Consider the following 24,405-nt stretch of genomic DNA (forward strand, 5'->3'; position numbering starts at 1 on the left):
GGAGAGCAGGGCGATCACCAACCACATGAAGTTTAACAAAAGCAAGTGCCGGGTCCTGCACCTGGGAGGGGGCAACCCTGGCTATACGTACAGACTGGGCGACGAGACGCTGGAGAGCAGCCCCGCAGAGAGGGATCTGGGGGTTGTGGTTGACAGCAAGCTGAATATGAGCGAGCAGTGTGCCCTGGCAGCCAGGAGGGCCAACCGTATCCTGGGGTGCATCAAGCATGGCATCGCTAGTCGGTCGAGGGAAGCGATTGTCCCGCTCTGCTCTGTGCTGGTGCGGCCTCACCTTGAGTACTGTGTGCAGTTCTGGGCATCTCAGTACAAAAAGGATCTAAAACTGTTGGAGAGTGTCCAGAGGAGGGTGACAAAGATGGTGAAAGGCCTAGAGGGGAAGATGTATGAGGAGCGGCTGAGGTCACTTGGCCTGTTCAGCCTGGAGAAGAGGAGGCTGAGGGGGGACCTCATCGCGGTCTACAACGTCCTCATGAGGGGGAGTGGAGAGGCAGGTGACCTATTCTCCTTAATCACCAGTGATAGGACCCGTGGGAACGGTGTCAAGCTGAGGCAGGGGAAGTTTAGGCTGGACATCAGGAAGAGGTTCTTCACCAAGAGGGTGGTCGCACACTGGAACAGGCTCCCCAGTGAAGCAGTCACTGCACCAAGCCTGTCTGAATTTAAGAAGAGGTTGGACTGTGCACTTAGTCACATGGTCTAAACTTTTGGGTAGACCTGTGCGGTGCCAGGAGTTGGACTTGATGATCCTTATGGGTCCCTTCCAACTCGGGATATTATATGATTCTATAAGTCATTCTAATCCTCCAGTTGATGAATGCTCAAATACAGTTCTTGCTGGCTCTTGGCAGCTGGGGCTGTTGAACTGTTGCTCCTGTGAGCAGGCCGAAGTAAGAAGCCATTCATGCACCAGCACTAGTCCTAGTCTCTTGTAAGGGTTAGGAGATTGTTTCACACTTCCTATACTTACAGGAAGTAAGCAGGAAATTCAAAAGGGAATTGCATTCGTAAACTAGTCAAGTCTTTCCCCCGTTCTTGTAAGTGCTCCGAAGTAAGATGAAAGACACCCATAAAATAGTGATGTCTGCATCAAACTATCCCCCAGACTGACCATGAAGAAATAGAGGTGTAGATGTGTGTGCCCTCATACGGAAATATTTATATTTCTGTTGTCGCTTACCTGATTTTGTTTGTTTTTAAATCTGTTATAGCTCTGGCTATTTCCAGGAAAAGACTGAAGAAAATTAAATTTGCGGGGTAATTTTGAACTGTGTAGAGAAGTACTTACTTTTCCCATTAAAATTTCCTTTTTTATTGATTACCCTTTTATTTGTGGATGAGATGCAAATAGGAATTTTCAGTCCGTCATCTCTAAAACATTAATTAGTCTGTATTTATAGTACTCGCCGTCCGTCTACTTTTTAATCATATTGATTAAATTGTAAAATAAAGTAGCATAAAGTATCAGAGGTAACAGAAAAATGGAATAATTAGGAAATCAATAAACTATTCAGTAGCATATACCAGACATCCAAATGACCTTCCAGAATAACACCTAATAGTCAGAATCTTTGTAGACCAAATCATAAAAGACCATAATGAAGTACAAATCTTGGAAGATAGATTTAATGAAATGTAAATACACTGTATGATTTCTAAATCTTAGAGGACAGCTAACGGGCCAAACAAATTCTAGCAGTCTGCTAGTGTCAACTTAGCCAACTTTGGTTTCTTGAGTTCTCTCTGATGACTGTGGACTAAAATAATGCCAAGGAGAACCAAACAGGAAAGTATAAAAGATTCATGTAAAATGAAATGCAGAAAGGAAAGAACAACTGAGCAGATGCTAAGTGAATAATTAAGCATATAGTGCCAGTTTTGCACCAAATCCTCTTAAGTAGGTACTAACGAAGCAACTCAAGACAGTAAAATGGGTAGATTAGGTTTCTGTTGTTTTGCTAATTACTAACTCAAAAATAATTAAGTAGTTGATACTGTTTGTGCAGTTGGATTTGTGTTGGGAAGATGCATGGCAGGCTTAAGAATGCCTGGCAAGGTGCCTGTGAAAGAGAATTAAGGAAGCTGTAGGATATAGTACTGTTTCCATACTGTCCTTCATCAGGACTTTCTGCTGCTCCATTTGAGATACAGAAGTGGTGATAGGGCTTTTCCCATGCTGTGCCCTGTCCAGGTGTGGCCTCAACAGTGCTGAGCAAAGGGGGAGGATCACCTCTCCACCTGCTCTTCACACTCCTCCTGATGCAGGCTGGGATCCGTTGGCCTTCTTGGCCACAAGGGCATACTGCTGGCTCAAGTTTAACTGGTTGTCTGCCATGACCCCCAGGTCCCTCTCCACAGAGCTGCTCTCCAGCAGGTCAGCTGCCAACTTGTACTGCTGTCTGGGGTTATTCCTAGCCCTGTGCATGACCCTGCACTTGCCCTTGTGGAACCTCATAAGGTTCCTCTCCGCCCAACTGTCCAGCCCGTATTCATTTAGATGAAAAAGAAAGCAGTGTCAATGACATACTTTGATCAGCACCTGTTGGAAATCAGACCACTATATTTTACTAAATTTGAAGATCTGGGTGCTCCTCACTCCAGATTTGGCCCAACTGATTTTGCACATCCGTACTTAAAAGCAGTTTAGTGGAGCATTTGTTCAGAGTAAGCATTCAGAGAGATGGTACAGCAGCCCAGTGCAAGCATGCGACATACTCTAAACAATCTCAAATTTTGGTTTGAACAATAAGTGCATTTCAGTGGAAAAGAACATAATTAAAATGCTGAACTTGTTAATTACATGAACATACGGGTGCACAGTAATCTTCCAGTCCTGGAGAAATACTCTAAGAAAGACATTTCCTTGTGAAAGTTATTTTTTTGATCCTAAAACAGGTGATTTGTCACCTTCATACATGTGTCAGGTTCAGCAGATAATTTGTTGTTGAGTTCTGTTTTCCATGTGGTAGCTCAGTGCTGTCATATCAAATACTGCTGAGCATTATGTAGAAGGCGATTCTGCACCTTATTTTTAAAACCCAGGGAAAGGGGTTAAAGGACTAAAAATATCTCTGACTTAAAGGGTAACAACTTTAGGGAGGAAATAGGCTGGAAATATATTCAACAATGCAGCTCAGGAGTGCAAGGTGCAGCTGCCACATTAGGGCAGCGTATTCTGGGAAGATGTGGAAAATAAGGTTGCATCTACTCATACTTTAAATGCAAAGATGGAACTACAAATAGTCTAGTCTTCAGAAAACGTTGTTGCGCAGGTGTGTTGTAATTCAAATATGTCCAAGTAAATCCTTAGCATTAGTAAAGAATGTTATAGTTTGCCTAATAACTTCTTTATTTGTCTGCTGGATAGAAAGAAAGCACTACCCACTCCTTGTAATTGTCCTGCCTGTGAATGTCCTATGTGCTCCAAAGAGCTTTCAGATTACATAACATTCATGGTTAATCAGCTATTATAATCTATATATGCTTAGCCAAGAATTGCTGAATGTTGTCTTGTATTGATTCTATAGGTAACATCAGAAACACTGAGAAGCTGAACTATGATAAACAGCATCAGTATGAGATAATGGTAACAGCTTTTGACTGTGGGCAAAAACATGCAAGAGAAGATGTTTTAGTACGAGTTAATGTAAAACCAGTGTGCAAACCAGGCTGGCAAGGTAAGGTTTAATAGTTTATATATTTTAAAATTATTTTTCTTTTTTAGTATTTTTTCTTTGTCATTTTTTCCCCTCACACACACAGTAAGGAGAAACTATGGTGCTTATTGCAGTGGTATAGAAAACTGTTGCTATTTCTTTTGCTTACTTTATTCTGAGCCTGTTAAAAATGTGCATAACAATCCCATAGTTGGTTAGATTTGCAGTGTTTCTTTAGTCAGAACCAAAAATCAAACACAAAGAAGGCTGAATATACAGAAAGGTTAAAAAATGTTTATGGTTTGCTTTTCTCCTACTGCTCCTTTGAATAAACCTTTTGGAGCCACCATGACAAGGTACTTTTCCTGTCTGGACCAGAGGATTTCAGATTATATTGTTCCAATATAGAAATGTCTTCCGTATGCATGCACAAATGCATGAGTCAAGGCATGCTCAACCAGTAGTAGGTATGAAAGGCATGTTTTATCCAGCTTACTGTCTTTGTATTGAGAAATTTCAGTAGGAATATATATATATATTTTTAAAGAGTTTTAAGGAGCTGCAGTCTACTGTCTAAAATGGTGAAAACCCAGATAGTGATATACTGAGAAGAAGGAAAAATTCAGTTTGGCTGTTACATGTGAAGGCAAATTTGTTGAGCAAACCCTAAGAAAGAAAAGCATCTTCTTTGTAAAGTGAGGCACCCCCCCTGTCTAGAGGATTTCACACTGGCATAAATCTGTAATATAATTTCATTTTCAGAGTCTTCATTTAAAATATTTTAATTTCTCAGGAATGTATTAGCTGCCTCCACCCCCCAAGTATTTTGAAGAACATTTTTATTTAGTGTATATATATATATATATATATAAAACATTTGCATATCTTAAACAGATCTTATTGTTCAAAAACTCATGACTTATGCTATAAAACCAATACAGTATCTTTACACTATGGAAATGTTCTGTTCCTACTTTATGGAGTCATTGCAAATGAATGAAATATACATTCTAGGTTGGAATTTGTATTAGAATGGGTGCAATTGTTGATTTCTAGTTTCCACATTATTTCCACTTGAATATTTTATTAACTGGATAATTTTTGCAAAGAGGCCTCACTAATGATACATTTATACTACCCACTATTGTCATATTTATTTCATAGTTCCAGTATCAAATATAGTATAGATGGTTATTGATGGTCCCATCAGGTACATATAGATAACAGGTAGCCTATAAAAGTAATACAAACAAACTCACATAAGGTTTTTCATTTTTGTTACGCTTTGTTTATCTTCAGTTGTGTGAAGTGCTTGCAAGCCATTTGAGGTTTTAATGCAAAAGCTGGAATTGAACTATTATTTTATACATACAAAAATTATACTTTCCCAGAAGTCAGCTGTATGTTGGTTGTTTGTTAGACAAACTTTCAGGTATTTAATATAAGGGGCTGCCAGGTTGTAATTTTTAATGTGTGATGGTAGAAAAATAGACTGCTCATCCTGTTTGGATTAAAAAAGTAAAAAAGGGAAGGAAACAAAAAACCTGAGGGAAAACAGCAAACAGGGAGCAACATCTCTTAAAAATAAATAAATAAATGTAATCCATGATAGTTTCAAGCAACTTGTCTAAAGTTGCTTGAATTTGGGCTTTCATTGTGCTTGAATTTGGACTTTTTACTTCCATGGCAATTTGGCACAGTCTTTCTTCCTACTGGTCTGACAAAGTTTTATGTCTTAAAGTTTATCATAGGCAGGGCATAAATATCAAATAGGTTCTGCTCTAGCTTATTCCATGCTTGTTGAATTGTACTTTTCTACCTGTCAGAAAGATGCCTGCTTCGTTTCACTGGCATGTCTCCATGTTGAACTACACACAGTGCAAGTGGACAGTACTTGCCTACTCAGGGTATAAGGTCCTTAAGTAAACAATTGGGTATATGACATTAGTTCTTAATCATCACATCATTAATTATAATTTGAAAGATGCAACGTAATACTTGTATACAGAAATCTGTACATTGCTTTTAGAGAATTTTCTATGCCTACTTATTTTTAAAGGTGAAGATAGTTGCACAGGTTGTGGTGTTTTTCACTTTGAACCAATATCTGTAAAAACTGTCACTAGAAAAACAAAACAAACAAACAAAACCTTTAGTATTTCCAGTACTTAGAGAGTACCTACGCTTACAGTGTTCCTACTTCCCTGTGTCTGTCACTCTGTGACCTCTCCACAAAGAGGCAGCTAGCAGGTATGCTCCATCATCTTTGCAATAATGATATATTAGAAGACTGGATGACTAGGAAAGGTACAATAGTGTTTTGCTTGACAGAAGAGAAATATTCTGAGCCTTTGGCTATAATATAAAACTTGACAAAATATGATTTTTTCTTGTTCTTCAGTGTTAGCTTGAGCAAATAAATACTTGGAAATTCACTTTTATAACAATAGCAGTTCTTAAAAGTTATTGGCTTTAGTAATCTGAAACACTGTGCAGTTCTTCGCATGAATATCATGAATAGAGATGGTCTAATAAATTAAATGTTAGAGGTTTCAGTGCCATCACAGATGCCCTTCAAATAACCTCCACTGCAGAAGGGTGAGACAGTGAAGACTTGGTGTACGCAGAACAACATACAAAAAGATTCCTGTTTCTAGAGGACAAGTCCATATGACAAGAATGTATAGCAGAGCAAATAAGACTCAATAGGGCTAGGTGCCATCCTTTAAACAATTTTCCTTTTGACAGAGAACAATTCTAATAGCATTCAATGTGTCATGCTGAACAACTAATATGGGGGGGGCTGGCCGGGGTGGGGGGACTAGCTGCTTGGGAATAGGTAGGGCATCGGTCAGCAGGTGGTGAGCAATTGCATTGTGCATCACTTCTTTTGTACACCTTATTAGTAGTAGTACTATTATCATTATTATTTTACTTTCTTTTCTGTCCTGCTAAACTGTCTTTATCTCAGCCCACAGACTTTCATTTTTTTCTGATTCTCTCCCCCATCCCAGAGAGGGAGGGAGGAGGGTGAGCGAAGGACTGTGTGGTGCTTAGCTGCCAGTCAGATTAAACCGCAACAGTCTAGCATCTACTTCCCTAGTCTTTGAAGATGAACATTAATCTACCATCAACATTCTCACACAGGCATTTTTGGTAAATTACAAGCTCTTTTAGAAATAAACCTGACCCAAACTCACATTGGGCCATTCTGAGCAGACTATTCCAAAATGGTATTGGTGTCCTAAGGAAGCTGAAAATTTCTATTTATCTACCTAATAAATTGACACATTAACTACTCTCATTAGATGTTTTTATAAAGATATTGCCCATTCCTTTTACAGGCATGTAGGTCTCATTAAGGTGACGTAGGGCTTTGCCACCACCAAAAGGCATATTCCTACCACCTCTTCCATGTTGACTAGTCATTCAGAGACCACAAAAAGTTCACAGCTTGATTCTCCTGCTGAAATATAGTCTCCTTTGTTCAGAGAAGGGCTGCTTCTCTTTTAGTAGTGGAGTGATCTTAGATCACTTCTGAATCCACGTACTTCATAGATAGTATTTGCAGAAGGCACTGTGAGTGATTTTTAAAATGGTATTCATGTGGGCTTTCTAGTAAAACCCAATTACAGAGAAAAAGCAAAACTGTCTCTGCTTTTGCTCTTAAAAAGGAGAAAGATGATTACTAAAGCAATTGGTTATTGTGAGGGAAAGAGAGGGGTTTGGTCAAGTACAGAAACCACACATGAAAATAATATTCCTAGTCCTTAGGAACCATTTCAGAGACCCAAATATTTTCTGTAGTAAATGTAAATTTACTTCTCTTCTAGTTGTGCACATACCTAGCAGTTTAAAATGCAATGCTTTTGTTGTCTTAATATTTATTAGATATTTGCCCTTTTTTTTTGAATAAAAGCTACTGCTTGATGCCACTCTAGTGTTGGAGCTGCTGTGCATGCATTAGCCGTATGTCCTTAAACGTGGGGAATCATAATGAAATGCACATATTGAGCCGTTAACTTGAATCAAGCTATTTAGTGGAATACTCGGTCTTATCTCTTTTAGTCATTTGAAAATTAATGGAATTGGTGAGTACCTCTAGTTTGGGGGCTCAGAATTTACATATGTTTATACTTATTTGCAGTACTTCTATCATCATTGTTCTTCTTGCTCTGTTTGCTTACCAGACATACTTGGAGAAAGCCGTAATGTCTATTTCAATCTCACTTTGAAGATGGAAACAGCTTTTCTCAGCTAATTCTATGTACAGATTACAGCTAAATACATCTTTCATGAATATGGGATTTTCATGTTTATTTTACCATGGTCTTTTCCTAGAAAGACATTGTGATATATAATCAGACTGGTGGTTTTTTTTTGTTTTGTTTTGGTTTTTGTTTTGTTTTTTCCTGGATATATCAGACTGGTGTTTTATGGGCATGCTGTTAACTTAGTGGAATCAGCTCTTTTCCCATGTCACATTCGTTAGTGGTGACACCAGTTCACTGAAGAAGTTCCTGAGAATGAACTGGCACTTTGTGTTATAACCACAAAGTGGTTATAACTATTTCTATAACACCAGTTCTCAAGGTCTTATTCTGTGCTTTGGATATCCTGTTTCTATATTGACTTCCAATGTAAGATTACCTTCCTGTTTCATCATTAACAAAAGTAATTAATACAGTCCTGGTTTTGTGTGAAGATCAGGAATAGAAATGTAAAATAATCCCATGGAGGATTCACAAGAATCCTTACTAGTTACTTCCCTGTGTACCACAAGCTTTACTTTTTCTAGAGTAACCCACTGTTGCCCTCTTTAGAGAATTTTGTGCATATTACACTTGAAATACTAATGCCTGCCTTCTCCATCTTAAGATATAACAGAAAGCATTCATTTTAGACATATTTCTAGATTCTTATGTCCATATACCTCTTTGGAAGTTCACTTCCTTTGTTCACTTTTCTACATGGGGGTGGGGGGGTGGGGTGGGGAGGAGAAGGAACAGAGGGACACTTCTCATTGCAAGTTCTCCATGAGCTTCACTGTGGCAATTCTCATTTCACTGAGAAATTTCTTACTTCTAAGATGTTGCTGATGGGTCCATTGTTGTGTTTTCTCTACTCAGGAGAGAAAGCACTACAGAATATTCAGCTAGGTTTGAGGCTTTTCCCTATGTTTTATTTCCTCTGAATGTTACTACTTCTAAATAGTCTTTGCATCATGGCCTTAATAAACTTGCCACACAGATTTTGACATCCTCAATTCATTTGATTTCAGTGACTAGTCCATGTAGTCTTCCAGTCTGTCTTCTGGAATTTGAGAACATAAGAGAACAGAATCTTGCATGCTGTTCAGTAGAGAAGTTCCTTGGAATATGAAGATCCAAATTCTAGTTACAGCCTTTGTTCTCCAAGATTAGGAAGCTGCCTCTTGCCATAATTACATCATTTTTCTGGTAGCTTGTCCTTCTGAAAACATTTGAAGTCTCTAACCACATCTAAACCTGGTGTCAAGGAGCATCCAGAGGAGGATTACTCCCTAAGGAAAGGCAAACCAGGAGCCTAATTGTAGTAACAGAGCCAGCAGAGCCTTCACCAGCCAGGGCCATCCCCATAACAGCCAGGTGAGGTGAACAGCACAGACCCAGAGATGGGAGCCATGTTCAGCCAAGAGCTCAGATCCTCAGGCAAGTTCATGTTGAGGAGGCAAGTCCCAGGAAGTCAATCCATAGGTCAGGATTAGGATCAGGTCTCTGATCACTGTGCAGGTCCACAGCCATGAGGTCAGGCTGAGACCAAGCCAGGAAGTCAGCCCGTGGGCCAACAGCTGGATAAAGGACATCCACAGCCAGGTTATGGGTATGTTTGTGGTTGGACGGGAGAGCAGCACTCCTACAGGAACTTAAGTTGGGCCAGGACTGAAGTCTCGGGGCTGAGCTTAAATCTGTTTAAGGTCCTGGGCCCATGGGTGTTAGTGGAAACCCCAGGTGAGTCTTATGGAGGCTCATTAGGGCTTATTAGTAGACTTTGAGCCCTGACACCTGGGTTGTTGTAGCAGATACCTATTATTATTCAAATGCAATCTCACACCAAATAATTGTTTAACCTTTGCTGTTTTTCCTGTATTTACTTTCTCATATGATTATTTGGTTATGCCAAGTCCCCACCATTAGGATTTTTTGTTTTATCACTCAACAGTGTATTCAGTATCATGTATCTCCAGTTCAGACACAACAGTTATTTCACTGTGGTTTACTAACTACTGCAAGAGCAAATTTTACCCCTGTCCTGCACTAGTTCAAATTTCTCTCTCTCCCTTTGTTTAAAAATAAAAAATAAAAATCAGCATGTTGCAGAAAGAGAAGGTGTATATAGTTGTTTACTTACGCTTATGAGTTCTGTACTCAAATCTCTTAGCAAACCATGGTGCCTCAGCACCATGGAAGTTAGTTTCAGTCTTCCTTTGGCTATGGAGAGGCTTTAACTAGGTCAGACTTTCTGATTATCATTTCTGTAACAAGTCACTCATCATATTTAACATCCATAAATTTGTATGTGGCATCAGATTTAGTGGTCTGGTCATTTATATGTTGCCAGCTTGTATATTAGCTGTAAAACCTAGATTTATTAGTTTTTTTATTATTCTGTCATAGCACTAATGGTGCTGGATGAGTAACAGAACTTTAAAGATTATTTTGCAGTGTTGGTTAAAATTGTACGTATTTTATGTGTTCATACATATGTGTGCTAGTGTATGTATATATTTACTCATATATTTATTCTTATATATGTACATATGTATATTATATACACGTTTGTTAAAACAGAGGAAAATACCGTTAATCAAAAATTCAGTTCCTTCTAAACACATCTTTTTCTACCAGATTTTCCAAGAGCTTCTTCAAGATAGTTTTGAGATTTTTCTAGCATGAGAAGCATGGTCCTAGCTGATAATTAAATATTGCTTTGGTTTGGCATAATTTCTGCCAAACTTTCCTAGCACAATATATGTGTGGAAGCAGTTACAGGAGCTGTGGCGTCCCTTGCAAAGTTGCCTACTTTATTCCCAAGAGAGAAAGCAGTTCTTTCTAAATGTCTGACTGTCTGACCCTTTAAAACTTAGCAAATGGTTTTCAGGGAATGAAAACACAGTGACATTGATGGATCCTGGAAATAGTATTCTGCTGATGTTTACTAGCTGATTTCTGGCCAATTAACTAGATGACAACCTACCAAATTCACTCATATGTACAATGATTGATTTCATGAATGGAAAACTGCTTAGCCTGAACAGACCTGGTTAGTTTAGTAGTTCAGTATCTTCACATAAATGAAGTTATTTAACAAAGGGACAGGCATGCATTCACAATAGGTCTTCTAACTTTTCTTCTGAGATGACGAAGCATAGCATATGATCTGTTTTAATGCTAATGATATGTTTAAAATTAAAATGATAATGTTAACACAATTTTGTTCACCTGTAATCTGTGTCAGGAAACAGCATTTAGAATTTCTTGAAAAATCTTTTGCAAGGCTGAAATTTCCTGTTTTACAAGTAAAAATTTTCCTCTTTCAGAAGTTTTGAGGAGGGTTAATCAGGAAGTAGGATGGATAAGATGATTGCTTTGTGTGTCTTTGCATTTTTTTTCCAAATAGGAAAATAAAATCCTTGGATTTTTAATTTTATTTTTTATTTTTTTTTAAATTGACACGTTTATATGTGTATATATGTATATGCATGTATATGTATATATATAAATATAAAGAAAATGCCATCCAAGGGAAACTACACAGGAACTGTTATCCATGTTTGTTTTGCTAAAAAGAAAGAAAAAAAATCCTTATCTTTACTTTGAAGTGGAAATTCAAGTACAAAGCATTGCCTAGCAGTTTGAAACTGGAAAAGGAAAAACAATGTATTGTGCTTCTGATTTATGACCTCACACAAACTATACATTTACATTATTCCGTATGGAAGTCTGCAATACATCAGTCGAAATGTGCTTAGCAGAACAATAGCCGATCTGGTACCACAGGCTCAGATACGAGGGATGAGTGCTATTGGTTAGCTGATGTGTGCTGTGTATTTCATGCAATTATTTAAAAGAAACAACATTTCATATGTTGATATCTTGACTAGGTGGTGATAATTTTATTTTAGAAAAATCTGTGCCAGATGTCAAGAGTTTGAGAAACAGCCCTGTGTTTTATGCCAGTAGATCAAGTCCCTGAATGTATAAACTGTTATTAATGGCAAACCAAGGTTTAAGTTAAACTTCAACGAGTCCTTTCTCTTCTTCATAGTAGGTGCCTGACTATGCTATGTTTTGAGAATCCACTAATGTTATCGTAAATAAAATCCAAGTCAGCATATTTAGATTGCAGTAAAAAGCAAAGCCTAACAACAACAAAAAGAAAAGTAAAGCCTTAAAGTGCTTATATGGTCTTAACAAGGCTCTAAGAGCTTCTGCAGCATCTTGGTGCTAGTTTCTGTGAATTACCTAAAGGAAAAGTGCTGGCACCGTGTAGTCAAAAAAAAATTATCCTGAAGAATACACTCATTTTCAGAATATCTACACAAAGATACCGTGAGTAGCATATCTTTAGATCATCTATTACTGTCTCACAACAAATGTTTGCAGATAAAAATATTAGATGGACTGTCAACATTCCCTGAATGGGAAGTTCTTTTAGAGCCCATCAGATTTGGGTTGACATGTTGGGAGAGATGTGGTCCAGTCTCCGCAAGTTTCACTCCAGCGTAGAACCAGTATTGCTCCTCACATCAGCCTTTACCCACCTCCAAATACTCATTTGTCAGCTTCTTTACTGACTTCACTCGTGGTGAGATGTAGAGAGTGCTGGCCTCAGCTTCAACATCTATAGGATGCTGAAATGCTATGGGGACAGATTCTGTATAAATAAGACACTCTTTTTGTAGCACAGCTATAACTACTTTATGGACTGTCCAGCCATTGCAAATATTATATATAATATAATATAATTATATATTATATGAGGGGGGATCCTTGGCTGACTTCCTAAATCCATACTCACTTTCCTCCAGTGAAAGGAGTGCAGGTGGGATTTAGGATGAGGATTAGTCTGTAATGCTGCAGGGGACCAATGTACAATGATATTAGTTCAAGTATAGCTGAAGTTTTACAATTTAAAGCTGAGAAAAACGTAGGTGTGATTTAGAATATTCAGGGTTTATGATCTCTGGGTATGAATTATCACTTTTGCCAAGTAGAAAGGTAATACTGTGAAATGAAACATTTTTTTTTGTCCAAGAATTCATGCAGCAGAAACAGAGGTCTACCGTTACTCTTCCCTATCTGTAGTGGCATTTTATATAGCATATTTTATATAAGACATTCTTCATATAACTGCAGTTGTGTGCATTTTCAAATAGATATGTTACAGTTAATAATTCAGTTATATCTGACATACAATAATGAATATTTTGCTTGAGTGTCAGTTAATTTGTGAGAAGCAAGAAAGTGGCTGAGAACATGAAAGCTGCTGAGGTAGTCAGAAATGTTTCAGGGACATATAAGACACTGTTTCTCTTGGTAGAGGATTATAATGCTTTAACATAGTGAATAAGAGAGTAGGAGCAATAATTCATATATCATTAGCATTTGCTCAAAACGGCAAATTATTTTTATCTTACGTATTTGAAAAATCTACTCTTCTTTGATTGGAAAAATGTTAACCTCGAGTTTCTGGAATGGATAGGAAAAAGAAATTTGTTATTGTAATGATGTACCTTATATGATACTTGAAATTTTATGGGAACCTTTTAATTTGACAATTACAGACAAATGTATACAATACTGCACATAAAATCTAGTTTTATACAGAATATTATTACCTGAAAATTGCTACTAAAATAGTAACTCAGCTGATGTATGCACAGGCAGTGAAGTAGTCATACCTGTCTTTTAGTCAATGATGTACATGACCTAAAGATTTTAATAAAATTAGATGTAATACTCCATGAGGTCTCAGCTTCCACATGGGAACAAAATGCTATGTCATTACCATTTGAATTACAAATCACAAAGAAAATCTGAGAGTCCAAGTTCTGAGATTCAGACTGTCAGCATCCCATCCTCTTTGTCTGGACTCTGGACTAAAGATTGGTCTGCATTTCAAAACATTTGCCTGGACTCTCAGATGCTTTTGTAAATTTTTAATCCAGTAAAAGATGATGGGGTATTTAGAGAGCATCCTTTTTCAAACTTTCTGAAAATGAAGTCAGTTAACTCTTTCACCTACTAAATATATCTATATGATTAGTTTTCCTTCCAGTGGTATTTAGAAAGAAAGTTTCTGTACATTTGCTTTAAGAGATTTCATTGACTGCCAGGGCCTAGAATTTTTCCATTTATGGAGTCCTCTTTTACCTAGGACTTAAAAAAAAAAAAAAAAAAAAAAAAAAAAAAAAAAAAGAAAAGAAAAAGAAAAAAAAAGAGAGAGAGAGAGAAACTTTAACACAGATGTACACATTAGGTAGCAGAGCTGAATATAGTTTTGTGACTTCAGAACAATTAACTATTTATATCTCTGTTTTAATGCAGCATTCTTATTTATATTTCATAGCAAGTTGGCTACAGTTAGCTAAAACATGAACAGGAAAGATACCTGAAATTCATGGTTTTAACTGATGATATTTGTTTGGGTTTTCTCTGAAGCTGGTTGTAATTAGTTAGATTTAAAAATTAAATGCTTCTGTTGAGAAACATAGTGTCATGCATGCCATGTCCAGGCAGCTGCCTAGGGCAGGTGGTTGTTTGAATGTTGTGGGCTGTAAGACATCTGCATAAACACAGATTAGCCAGACCTGCCTGAAAGCGTGGGTAGTCTTTTCATCCGTAGCTTTCAGTCACATATATTTTACAAAATTAAGAAGATATCTGAAGACAAGAGGTGGCAGTACAGATGTGTTATATTAGCTTTTGGACACAGTCGAAAAGGACTTATGCATATAGCCAGGTCATTGGAGATATTTCTTCTTTATCAAAAAAATATGAAATTTTACCAAACTAGTGGAGCCAAGAGCTTTCTCTCAGTAGACCTAGCTTGTAGGCTGTCACAGGGACATGGACAAACTAGCTTGCAGGCTGTCACAGGGACATGGACGTTGGAGACTCAGACTGACACCTATTAGCAGTTATGTCAGGATATGTAGCCTGTGTTTGCGTGACGTAGCGATATTACTTTATTGAGCTTGATGCTCTTCTAGAAAGAGGGGCAAAACCATTTTTTTAGAACAGTAACTAGCTGATGCCAAGTTCAAAAAAAAAGATTTTTATTTTAGCCAGGGACTTTGAGAGCAATATGTAATTTAAAATTGTATTCTTTTCACCTTTTTAATCACTTTTGGATCTCTTGTTATGTTTTTCCAGACTGGAACAAACGTATTGAATACAAGCCTGGTTCTGGCAGCATACCTTTGTTTCCCAGCATTCATCTAGAAACATGTGATGGACCAGTTTCCTCAATACATGCAACCATTGAATTGCAGACCAATTACATTGGAAAGGGCTGTGATCGTGAAACGTACTCAGAAAAATCTCTGCAGAAACTATGCGGTATGTACATGGCTTTCAGTCAATATAACAATAATATTTTTTCCAGATAAAGAGCCAATTGTGACCTATAAGCATGCAATACACAGATTTATCTCAGCTGGTTCATTTTTGATTGTAGCAATGAAAATCAAAGGATTGTTGATATTTAACTGGTGCTGTATTCTTCTTGTGTATTCTGTCTTGTGTTTTAGTCTTCCTCACTCTGCTTTCTGCTCTGCTGTTAAGTACTGTGCCAGAACAAAAGCAAACAAAAATAAAGGCACATTACAGGCTATCATGCAAGGAAAAATATTTAAGAAGCACATGAATTTCAGAAAAGAGACATCCTGATGGAGAAAGGCTTCCTAATTATTTTATTGCCTTTTCCTGCTTTTTGATAACGGTCTAAAAGATACAAATTCATATTGAACAGTAGATTAAATGCTTGAAGATACTGCTGTATTTTTATGACTTTAAGGGTTATGCATGTGGCAGAACAATGTGCATATATTAAGTCAAATACTTTTGCTTTTTGAAATCTACTGTCTTCTCCTCTAAAATCCCATTTTCTTAAAGTCCTCACCTGAAGCACTGAAGGTGTGGAACATAGATTCTCCTCTTCTCCAAAATACATCTTTCATGGCTTCTTTCTGTTCTGCAATAGCAATTGTGCATTTTTTTCCCCCATTTACTTGTGTGGCTTTTGGATTGGGATGCTCAGCTGTCTGGCTTATGTTTGCTTTGATAACCACACAACAGTGTTTCAAACATAATGAGATCAATACACTAACCTTTAAGAAATAAATTTGCAAATGAAAGTTTTCAGCCACTGTTTCCAAATTGTTAAAATGGAGAGCCGATCCCAGGGGAAAGTAGTTTGCACTTATGATTACCAACTACCTGTAGAGATTGGGAAAGTGAGGTAAAGATGAATTAGAGTAGTAGAATTCTCATAATATATTTTCAATCTGAAAAACTAACCTTGCACAGTTTAATCTTGTATCTCTGTATCCAACTGATTGGGATCCTAGAAAAACAGGAGAAAACCCATTTGGCAGCTGTATTCTGGCATGTAAGTAAAATGTTAGCATTTTAAATAAAAATAAATACGTAATAGCTAAAGTCAAGTACTTCTGCCACCTCTAAGAACTTGTGTTGGCAGCAAAAAGAACATTGTTTTATTCCTGTTACAGACCTGTCCTGCAAATGGCACAATCATTCAGAGCAGCTCCTTACTAACATAGCACTAACCTACTTAGATCTGCTAACACTGAAGGAGTAGAAAAGAGAATTTCAAATCTCTCTCTTTTTCCCCAGAATAAACTGGATGTTTCCCCAAACAAGTCAAACTTCAATTCAGTGGTGGTACCGTGTGTAGGCCTAATCTGGTGAAAAACAGAATAGTCAAAACCATTTCTGCAGATTTGACAGTTCCATTGTAGTAGCTTTAGGCAGCATGTGAGCTGGTGGGCTGATGTAGTGTCTAACAATACTGCTGAACTTCTAGTTTGAACTTAGCATATCTGTGAAGGAATAGAGTATTAAGCACTTGAGAAAACAGAATGTAGAAAGCATATATAAATGGGGGAGGGATGAGTTCTCATTGATGAAAGAATATTTTTTTCTCCAAGGTTACCATATCTTCACAGAGAAGTATAGGCAGGGTAGAAACTGTTAATAGGACTTTGATAAAAAGGCTATAAATGAAAGTGAACTTTACAATAGAATTGCATCAGGACAAGTTTACGTTTTGGTATTTGGTATTTATTGCCATCCTTACTGTAGAGAGAACAGGTTATCTTACGAAAGCAGGTTAAATTATTTCTGGAAATAAGTTTTCTTCCAGAAATGACCTTATTTTATCTAATGGTTGGATAAATAAATTCTTTGAGAAGGAAGAAAACCCTGCACTTTTTTTTTTCCATCAGTGAATCATCTTATGATTGCAGAGTGCAGAATTGAATGATCAGAGACATATATTCATCAGTGCCATATAAAATGCAAGATTATAATCAAGGATCCAGTTTAAAAATCCCATGCTCATTTCTTAATTTATCAGTTGGAAATAAAGAGAATTCGGATGCTAAGCAACAGGCATTAAAATTCATATTTTTATATGACTGATGGTTTAACTCTGCCTTTCAATACCCCAGTGATTTGTAGTCACTTTGACAGTAAAGGTGGGCAGTTTTAATGATTAAATTACACTTGAATCATTTTAAAGTCAGGGAGCTATTAGTATTTTGCCTCAGAGCATTTTAGGAAGCATTTTTTCACCTTGTCATCCAACAATAATAAAAAATAAATAATGTATGAAAGACTCAATTTGGACTACAAAACATATTCAGAATAAATCTCACTAAATATATATATATATATGTATATATATATATATAAAATGAATGCAAAACGAATTCCTTGAGAGAATTATGCTTTTAATTTTAAAACCACCACACCTGTGCAAGTAATTTTATTTTTACCATTAATTTTATTTATTTAAATAAGTTTATCTAAGTTTTGCTGTTTGAATAAAATCAAGTTCAGTGTTTTCCCATTGATAACATATGTGTATTAAGCAATGCACTGTGGTGTGTTATTCAGAATTAAAATTTTTCTTTGTGTTCAAATTCTAAATGTGGAGGTTTTAGGTTTGATATTACTATCACTTCAAAATAACCTCATTTTAAAGGAACACATTTTGAACTATTGTCTAAGAAATTCAGTTACTGAATACGAATGTTTTCACATCATCACTATAATATACTTTTAAAAATGTATAGGATACAGTTCCAAAACATTTTTGGCATAACATTCTACACTCCTGCAGAGAGTTGGGATCTTCCCTTGGACACTGGAGGGAGGATGAGATTTTATGCTAGTATGGGATTTTTTAGTTCAGTTTGGGTTTGTTCACCATATTCTTATCTGTCAAAACATGAATAGAATACACAGGTTCTGTTTTTTACTCTGGCAAGCATACTTTCTGTTAAATGCTATCTTTCACAGGATAAGTAAAGGCTCTGGATACCTGATCACATGTTTATAAAAAGTGCCAGGCAGTTGTTAAGCTGTAAAGAAAAAAAAAAAAAAAGAAAAAAAAAAAAAAAAAAAAAACAGAGCTTAAAGAGTACTGTGCTGTTCTATTAGATCTTGGTGCTACAGTGTTTTCCATTTCTGGTTTGTTTGCCCCCACCCCCCACCCCCTCCGCCCCCAAGTTAATTTTAACAAATAAATGAGTGTAGCTGTGGACCGCATTTTCATATGTTGACCATTTGTTCATAATTCACTTTCTGTAGGGGAGCTAATCTGAGTTGTGAGAAGCATATCTTATATCTATCATTAGTCAAGAACACAAGAACACATGGAGTTACAACCATCATATACCTGAGAGAAGCCAGCATTAGTGATATTTTCAGTTTTAGGGTGAATACTCTGTATGCACTAATATTCATACCAACATTATCTATGGCTGACTACTGGACATTGGGATATATATTCTACATTCATCCCCACTCTACTGAATTTGGCAACACATCATCCCCGTATACTGTATATCTCCATGCTGTCAGGGAGAGAAGATACGAAATCTCCTTATCCGGATGTAGAGAACTTGGTTTTAGTCTTAGCACTTCTCAGAATAACTGAAGATATGACATTAATGCATTTTATAAATTGAGAAATTTCTAAGGAAGTAACCTTAAAATATTTCTACAGTTTCTGTGCAATACATATAGTCTACCAAACTCTTATGGAGTTGTTTTGCTGGCTAGTAGATAGTATATATGTGATTTGACAGTGAAAGTAGTAGGACCATTTGGGAAGTGAAAATAGTCTAAAGAGGAATGCATGAATCAGGCCCTGTGCCTATTCTAAATTCATTTGTACAGCTCTTTTATTAGTTTCTCATTGTGTTCTCATTATGTATCATTTGCAGGAGCATCCTCAGGTGCCATTGACCTGTTACCATCTCCCAGTGCAACAACTAATTGGACAGCTGGGCTTCTCATGGATAACAATGACATAATTTTTAAATTTGATGGAAAGCAAGGAGCCAAAATTCCAGATGGAATAGTCCCAAAGAATTTAACTGATCAATTCACCATAACTCTGTGGATGAAACATGGACCTAGCCCAGGATTAAGAGCTGAGAAAGAGACTATTCTCTGCAACTCTGACAAGACAGGTGAGTCTGTCTATTGACAAAATGTTTGACAAAGGGCATAACAAAGTTGGTAGAATATTGCTATTTCTCCTCAGTTAAAGCAGTTTGAAAAACAAATAATGAGCTGGGTTTGGTGCCATCCTGAGAGTTGGTTGGTGATTTGACAGCTTATTGAGGGGACTGTTGATGGGGACTGGGTGGTTTTTTGTCCTTTGGGTGTATATTGCTTTGAAACACATTCACCTAAACAAGTGTTGATGATAGTTCAGAGTGCTGATCTTGTTCCCTCCTTTCAGAGATGAACCGACATCACTATGCCTTGTACGTGCACAACTGCCGATTAGTGTTTCTGTTGCGTAAAGACTTTGATCAGGCTGACACATTTCGCCCTGCGGAGTTCCACTGGAAACTGGATCAGGTAATTTTTCTTATCTATAACCCACCCGTACCTAATCTTTCTCTTCATCTGCTTTAGAAATCCTACAGAACAACCCAAATACTGGCATAATTATTTTGAGGAATCAGAAGTCTATTTCTGTTAAGTTGCAAATTCTAACTGTTGTGATTCTTTATTGGGATCCACAGAAAGAGATAAATTAGTTAACTTAGTTGAGTCATTTAATATAGTAGGTTTTTCAATTGAGTCATTTTAACAGTACGTAGAGGTTTATATCCATTGGCAATGGAGAACCTAGAATCATGACATTGCATACAGTTCCCTAAAAGCTTTCCATTTATCATTAAAAAAAAATGGCTGTATTAGCACAACAGAAATGATAGGAGCCTTTACAATAAAGAGTAGGCTGACATACAGGAAGCTATTTGTAATATATTTTTAAGGCTAATCTGTAGATTTTTACTTTCATCTACTGTGCTGTATGTAATTTCTCCTTATTATGAAGAGTATATTGCAAGGAAATTATTATTAAAGAGATAAGAGTTGTCTTTCAAAGATTTATTAATTTTAAACAAGATAAGGATCATTTGGATGAAAGAGGAAAGATTTCATCAAAGTAGTTACTTTCTCAAAGCGAGTTTCTTCATGTCTTTGGGCCCAAACTGTAATATCAAAGATGTAGATATAGGAATGGTAACTTTCCTAATTTAACTTCAAAATGCATATAAACTACCATCTTTGTCCTGATTATCAGATGAATGCAATGATAAAACCATACCATGATCGTAATGCTGGCTTTTCATATCCATTAATCAGTTTGGAATCAGTTTCTGCTGTACATGATATGAAATCTTAAAGTGTCTAGAAAGGGTTAAATTTACATTAGAACATATTTAAGATTACCAGTCTTGAGCAACCAATGTCACCTCAGAAAATATCGTTCTAAGCGCTGAAGATAGATTTGTATTTCAATTGGCTGTTTGCTAAACATCTAAAATATTCAGTGGTACTACAAAGTTTAAGTAAAGTGTTTTGACTATGAAAAGCTAAATGCAATCAGCTTCTGTTCTATAGCCTCAGAATGGGAGAGTAACAGTGTCTTCTCAGTAATTGGAATTTGTATGTAACACTTGTAACTTAGCCATGACAAAACACTGGAAAATGTACTGTCAAGGGCAATTTTCCATTGACAGGGGATGTATTTGACTGTGTGAAAGAACTTTTTCATCTCTATTACCATCTACAATTACTTTATTCACACTCTACTTTCTCCATATGATTTCCGTGCTTTTTTTTTTAATGGCATAAATCGGAAAGTACAGAAACGTTAATATCTTTCCAATTATTTTTTTTCTTTATCACATAAAGACAATATATCCTGAACTATTTTTTCATATAGAGAAGATTTTTGTGTGTGCTTGGAATTCGAGTAGCATTGATGTTATTGATGAGCAATACATGCTTTTCATATTTATATTTTGACAGCCTTATTTTCTTTCAGACAGTGATGCTTACCAAAGGTATCTCCTTTATGGTTTTTTGATTTGGGAAATATGTATGAGTTTGAAGGTACATTGTTTCAAAAAAACATGTTAAGTAAGAGTGTTTGTAGTTAAGTAGAAGTGCTATTTTTTCTCCAACAAGGAAAAAAGAATGCCTTGGGCAATTCTACAGATTTTGATTTAAATCAATAAACCTAAGATAGTTTCACCAGCAGTCACCTTCTTGGATCTTCAGCTGAAGTTAAGTAGAGTCCCAAATATCTGCTGACAGAACACATTGTTTGTGATGTAAATCCTAGAGGAATCTTAAGATTCCAACTAAGGATGACTGAATAAGTCCTTGGAGATAGTTTCAGAATCAGTTGATCATACTCTTGAGTTATGTTTCTGGAGGGAAGTTATTTTGCTGAAGCCACCTCAGCAAGAGCGTATACTAAAGGAGTCCCAAATAGCACTTGACACATTACCTCTTTTCATTTCTACTGTGTGATTCCAAACTATGTATTTCATTGTCTGCCATTTGTGTACCCTAAAATAAGCTTCCAAACTGTAGCACTACAGAAAAGTTGAGTTGCATGTGGGCACTGAAGGGAGAACCTTCCTATTATTGAAAACTCCTAGATGACAGAAGCTAGAGATAGATACAAAAGATTTATTAGGTCACATCATTCATTTCATTTCATCTTATTTCATTCAGATACTGCCAATTGATTTCCACAGTATATTTTCAACTGCTCTTTCCAGCTGAGAAAAAATGTAAGATTAAAGTATGAATAAAGTTTGTTATGGGTTGAGTGACCAGACTTTCATGATGATGAATTTGTATGGCCATGGTGGTACTGCTGTGAATTTTGTCATAATGGATGGACTTGCTAAAGACTGCTCCTTTGTCTCCTCTTGGTGCTTCTCTATCTGGCCTCATATGGTAATTCAAAAGGAATTGTAAAATATATGTGAATAACGGGCTATTAAGGAACTTGTATGGTTTTGAAAACAAGCCAGTCTGAACTTCACTTCAGAGTAGTAAAATTATTTATGTCAACTTCTATCTGTCTAGCTACAATGGTCTTCCCCTGAAAGCACTGGGTATTTTACAATGTGTATCAAAAAGAAAGTTAACATCCCAGTACAAACTCCTTGATCTCAATAAGAAAAGAAGCCAGGGCTAGTAGATGAAGTGCTTTAGACACTTCTGAAAATACTATCAATTGATTTTTTGCATATTTAGATTCTGATATACCTCTGGAAATCTCACCTTTAGAAGTGTATATTCTGTAGTGGCAAATCTTCAGATTCTGTGTTTTTTGAAGGAAAGTATGGGAATTAAGCTGTATCTAACTGTTGCTCAGTTTCTCACCATCTGCAACGCACTGTGATATGCAATGCTGTAGACCGAGTTGAATATATTAACTGTGAAAGACAGTTCAATGGCTGGTACAAAGCATAGCCACAGTACTATGAAACGTGGCGGAGTACCTTATTTCTGAGCTCACTTTATGATTGTGACAACAATCCATAGCTTGCTTATGCTGAGAGGGGTCTGGTGACCTTGGATCTGGTGAAGCATAAACTAGTGAAATCATTTATCATTGTTACAGCAGAGTAGTAAAATTTATAATACCAGTTGCTTCGGCTCTACCTAGCCCACAAGACTACTTATTTATTTCAAGGCACTGACCAAGAACGTTACTTTATTACCATTCCAAATTTAATTTAATTCTTTAGATTGCATTTTTGTGGTGGTTAAGCGTGGCACACAGCTTAGTTGCAGACTCAGTTCTTGGCCAAATACAAACGGTCATGTAACATTTTATAGCTACACCTGAGCAGTGCCTCTGAAACTTTGTGATATGATACAACCGTAACTGTGATGTATACGAGTGTCTCAAACCTTCACATAGTAGTGGCTGCGGAGTTAGCTCTGGGAAAATCGTGTCTTTAAGTCAGTTCATAGACCTAAAGATTTATTTTTCAGTGTGGCTTTCAGGGTATTTAGCCCTACTTGTTACATTAAACTGGATGGACTTTACTAAGCTAATTTTTTGCGTATTGTGCTAAGCATGCATGACCTGAAAGTGCCATAACCCTGTGCATATGTCCCTTTAGGACTGAACTGCTAAGATATAAGTATACCTGCAAAAATTTCTAATAAGCAGAGTTTACAGACTTTAAACTGAAAGTGTCCTTGTTATTTATAAGAAATGGGAGAGGAGTTGGGGATATCAAAAACAAATTGATTTTTTTCCCACTTTCATCCTTTCGGAAACTAACCATATCTGTCATCTTAGTTGTGAGAGTGCATTAGTTGTAATTTGGAAAGAAAGGTGTGGAAAAAAAACATGCAAAAACTCAGTGTTAAGTAAGAATGCATGCTGGATGATAAAAACTGCATGGTTTTCCCAAGTGACTGCTATAGATGCTCAGTTAGAGGTGGTTCCCTCCTTTTACTTACTCCCATGTCCTTGGAAGTGCATGTGATCCTTTTTTTCAGTAAGCAGAATCATGACCTTTTTTTGAGTTCACCATGCGTATGTTTAAATTGAGTATCATGAGGTGTTTGTCAACATTTTTATCATTTCTTTTCTCATGCTTTATTATAATAAGACAGCGTTCAAACCTGAGTACCTATTACAAACAGTTGTCAGCGAAGTCAGTAAAAGACATCTAAATCATCACCTAACTTTCTCTGATCAGTAGGAATACATCTATGTTTTTAAGTGAATGATTTAGGTAGGTATAAATTAGGGCCATCTAAGAATAACACATGAAATATAAAAACTGCCCCTGGTGATACTTTTTTTCTCTGTAGAAAGCTGTGATGACTGATTTTAGGGTTCCCTGCTATTGGGTTTCTTTTTGAGAAAATGGTCATATTGTACAGCCTTCTCTTGCACACAGGAAATAACTGCATATGGTATGGTTCTGGTTAGGGACAGAGCTCTCAGAGCTCTCAACAGCACAAAAGTACCCTTGCATACTGGGGAGTTGGTCAGCTTCTTAACTTACATCACTAATCACATTTCTTTTCAGCCACTTGTGCTCTGTCTGGCCTCGGTTAAATTATTTTATGCAAGTATACCAGAACTG

The 24,405-nt window shown here is 36.7% G+C and overlaps 1 protein-coding gene across 9 annotated transcripts in view; it reads left to right on the forward strand.

Annotated features, from left to right (window-relative positions):
• CLSTN2 (calsyntenin 2) overlaps positions 1–24,405 on the forward strand; it is a 344,598-nt gene that overhangs the window by 259,944 nt on the left and 60,249 nt on the right. For all 9 annotated transcript variants that reach the window (XM_080605191.1, XM_080605195.1, XM_080605196.1 and 6 more), the window contains 4 exons: positions 3,546–3,695; positions 15,092–15,277; positions 19,192–19,440; positions 19,716–19,837. In XM_080605191.1, coding sequence (XP_080461317.1) covers positions 3,546–3,695; positions 15,092–15,277; positions 19,192–19,440; positions 19,716–19,837 — 707 coding nt within the window. The remainder of the gene's footprint in view (positions 1–3,545; positions 3,696–15,091; positions 15,278–19,191; positions 19,441–19,715; positions 19,838–24,405) is intronic.

This window comes from Anser brachyrhynchus, assembly GCF_964034855.1.
Source record: "Anser brachyrhynchus genome assembly, chromosome: 9".
NCBI classification, from domain to species: Eukaryota; Metazoa; Chordata; class Aves; order Anseriformes; family Anatidae; genus Anser; species Anser brachyrhynchus.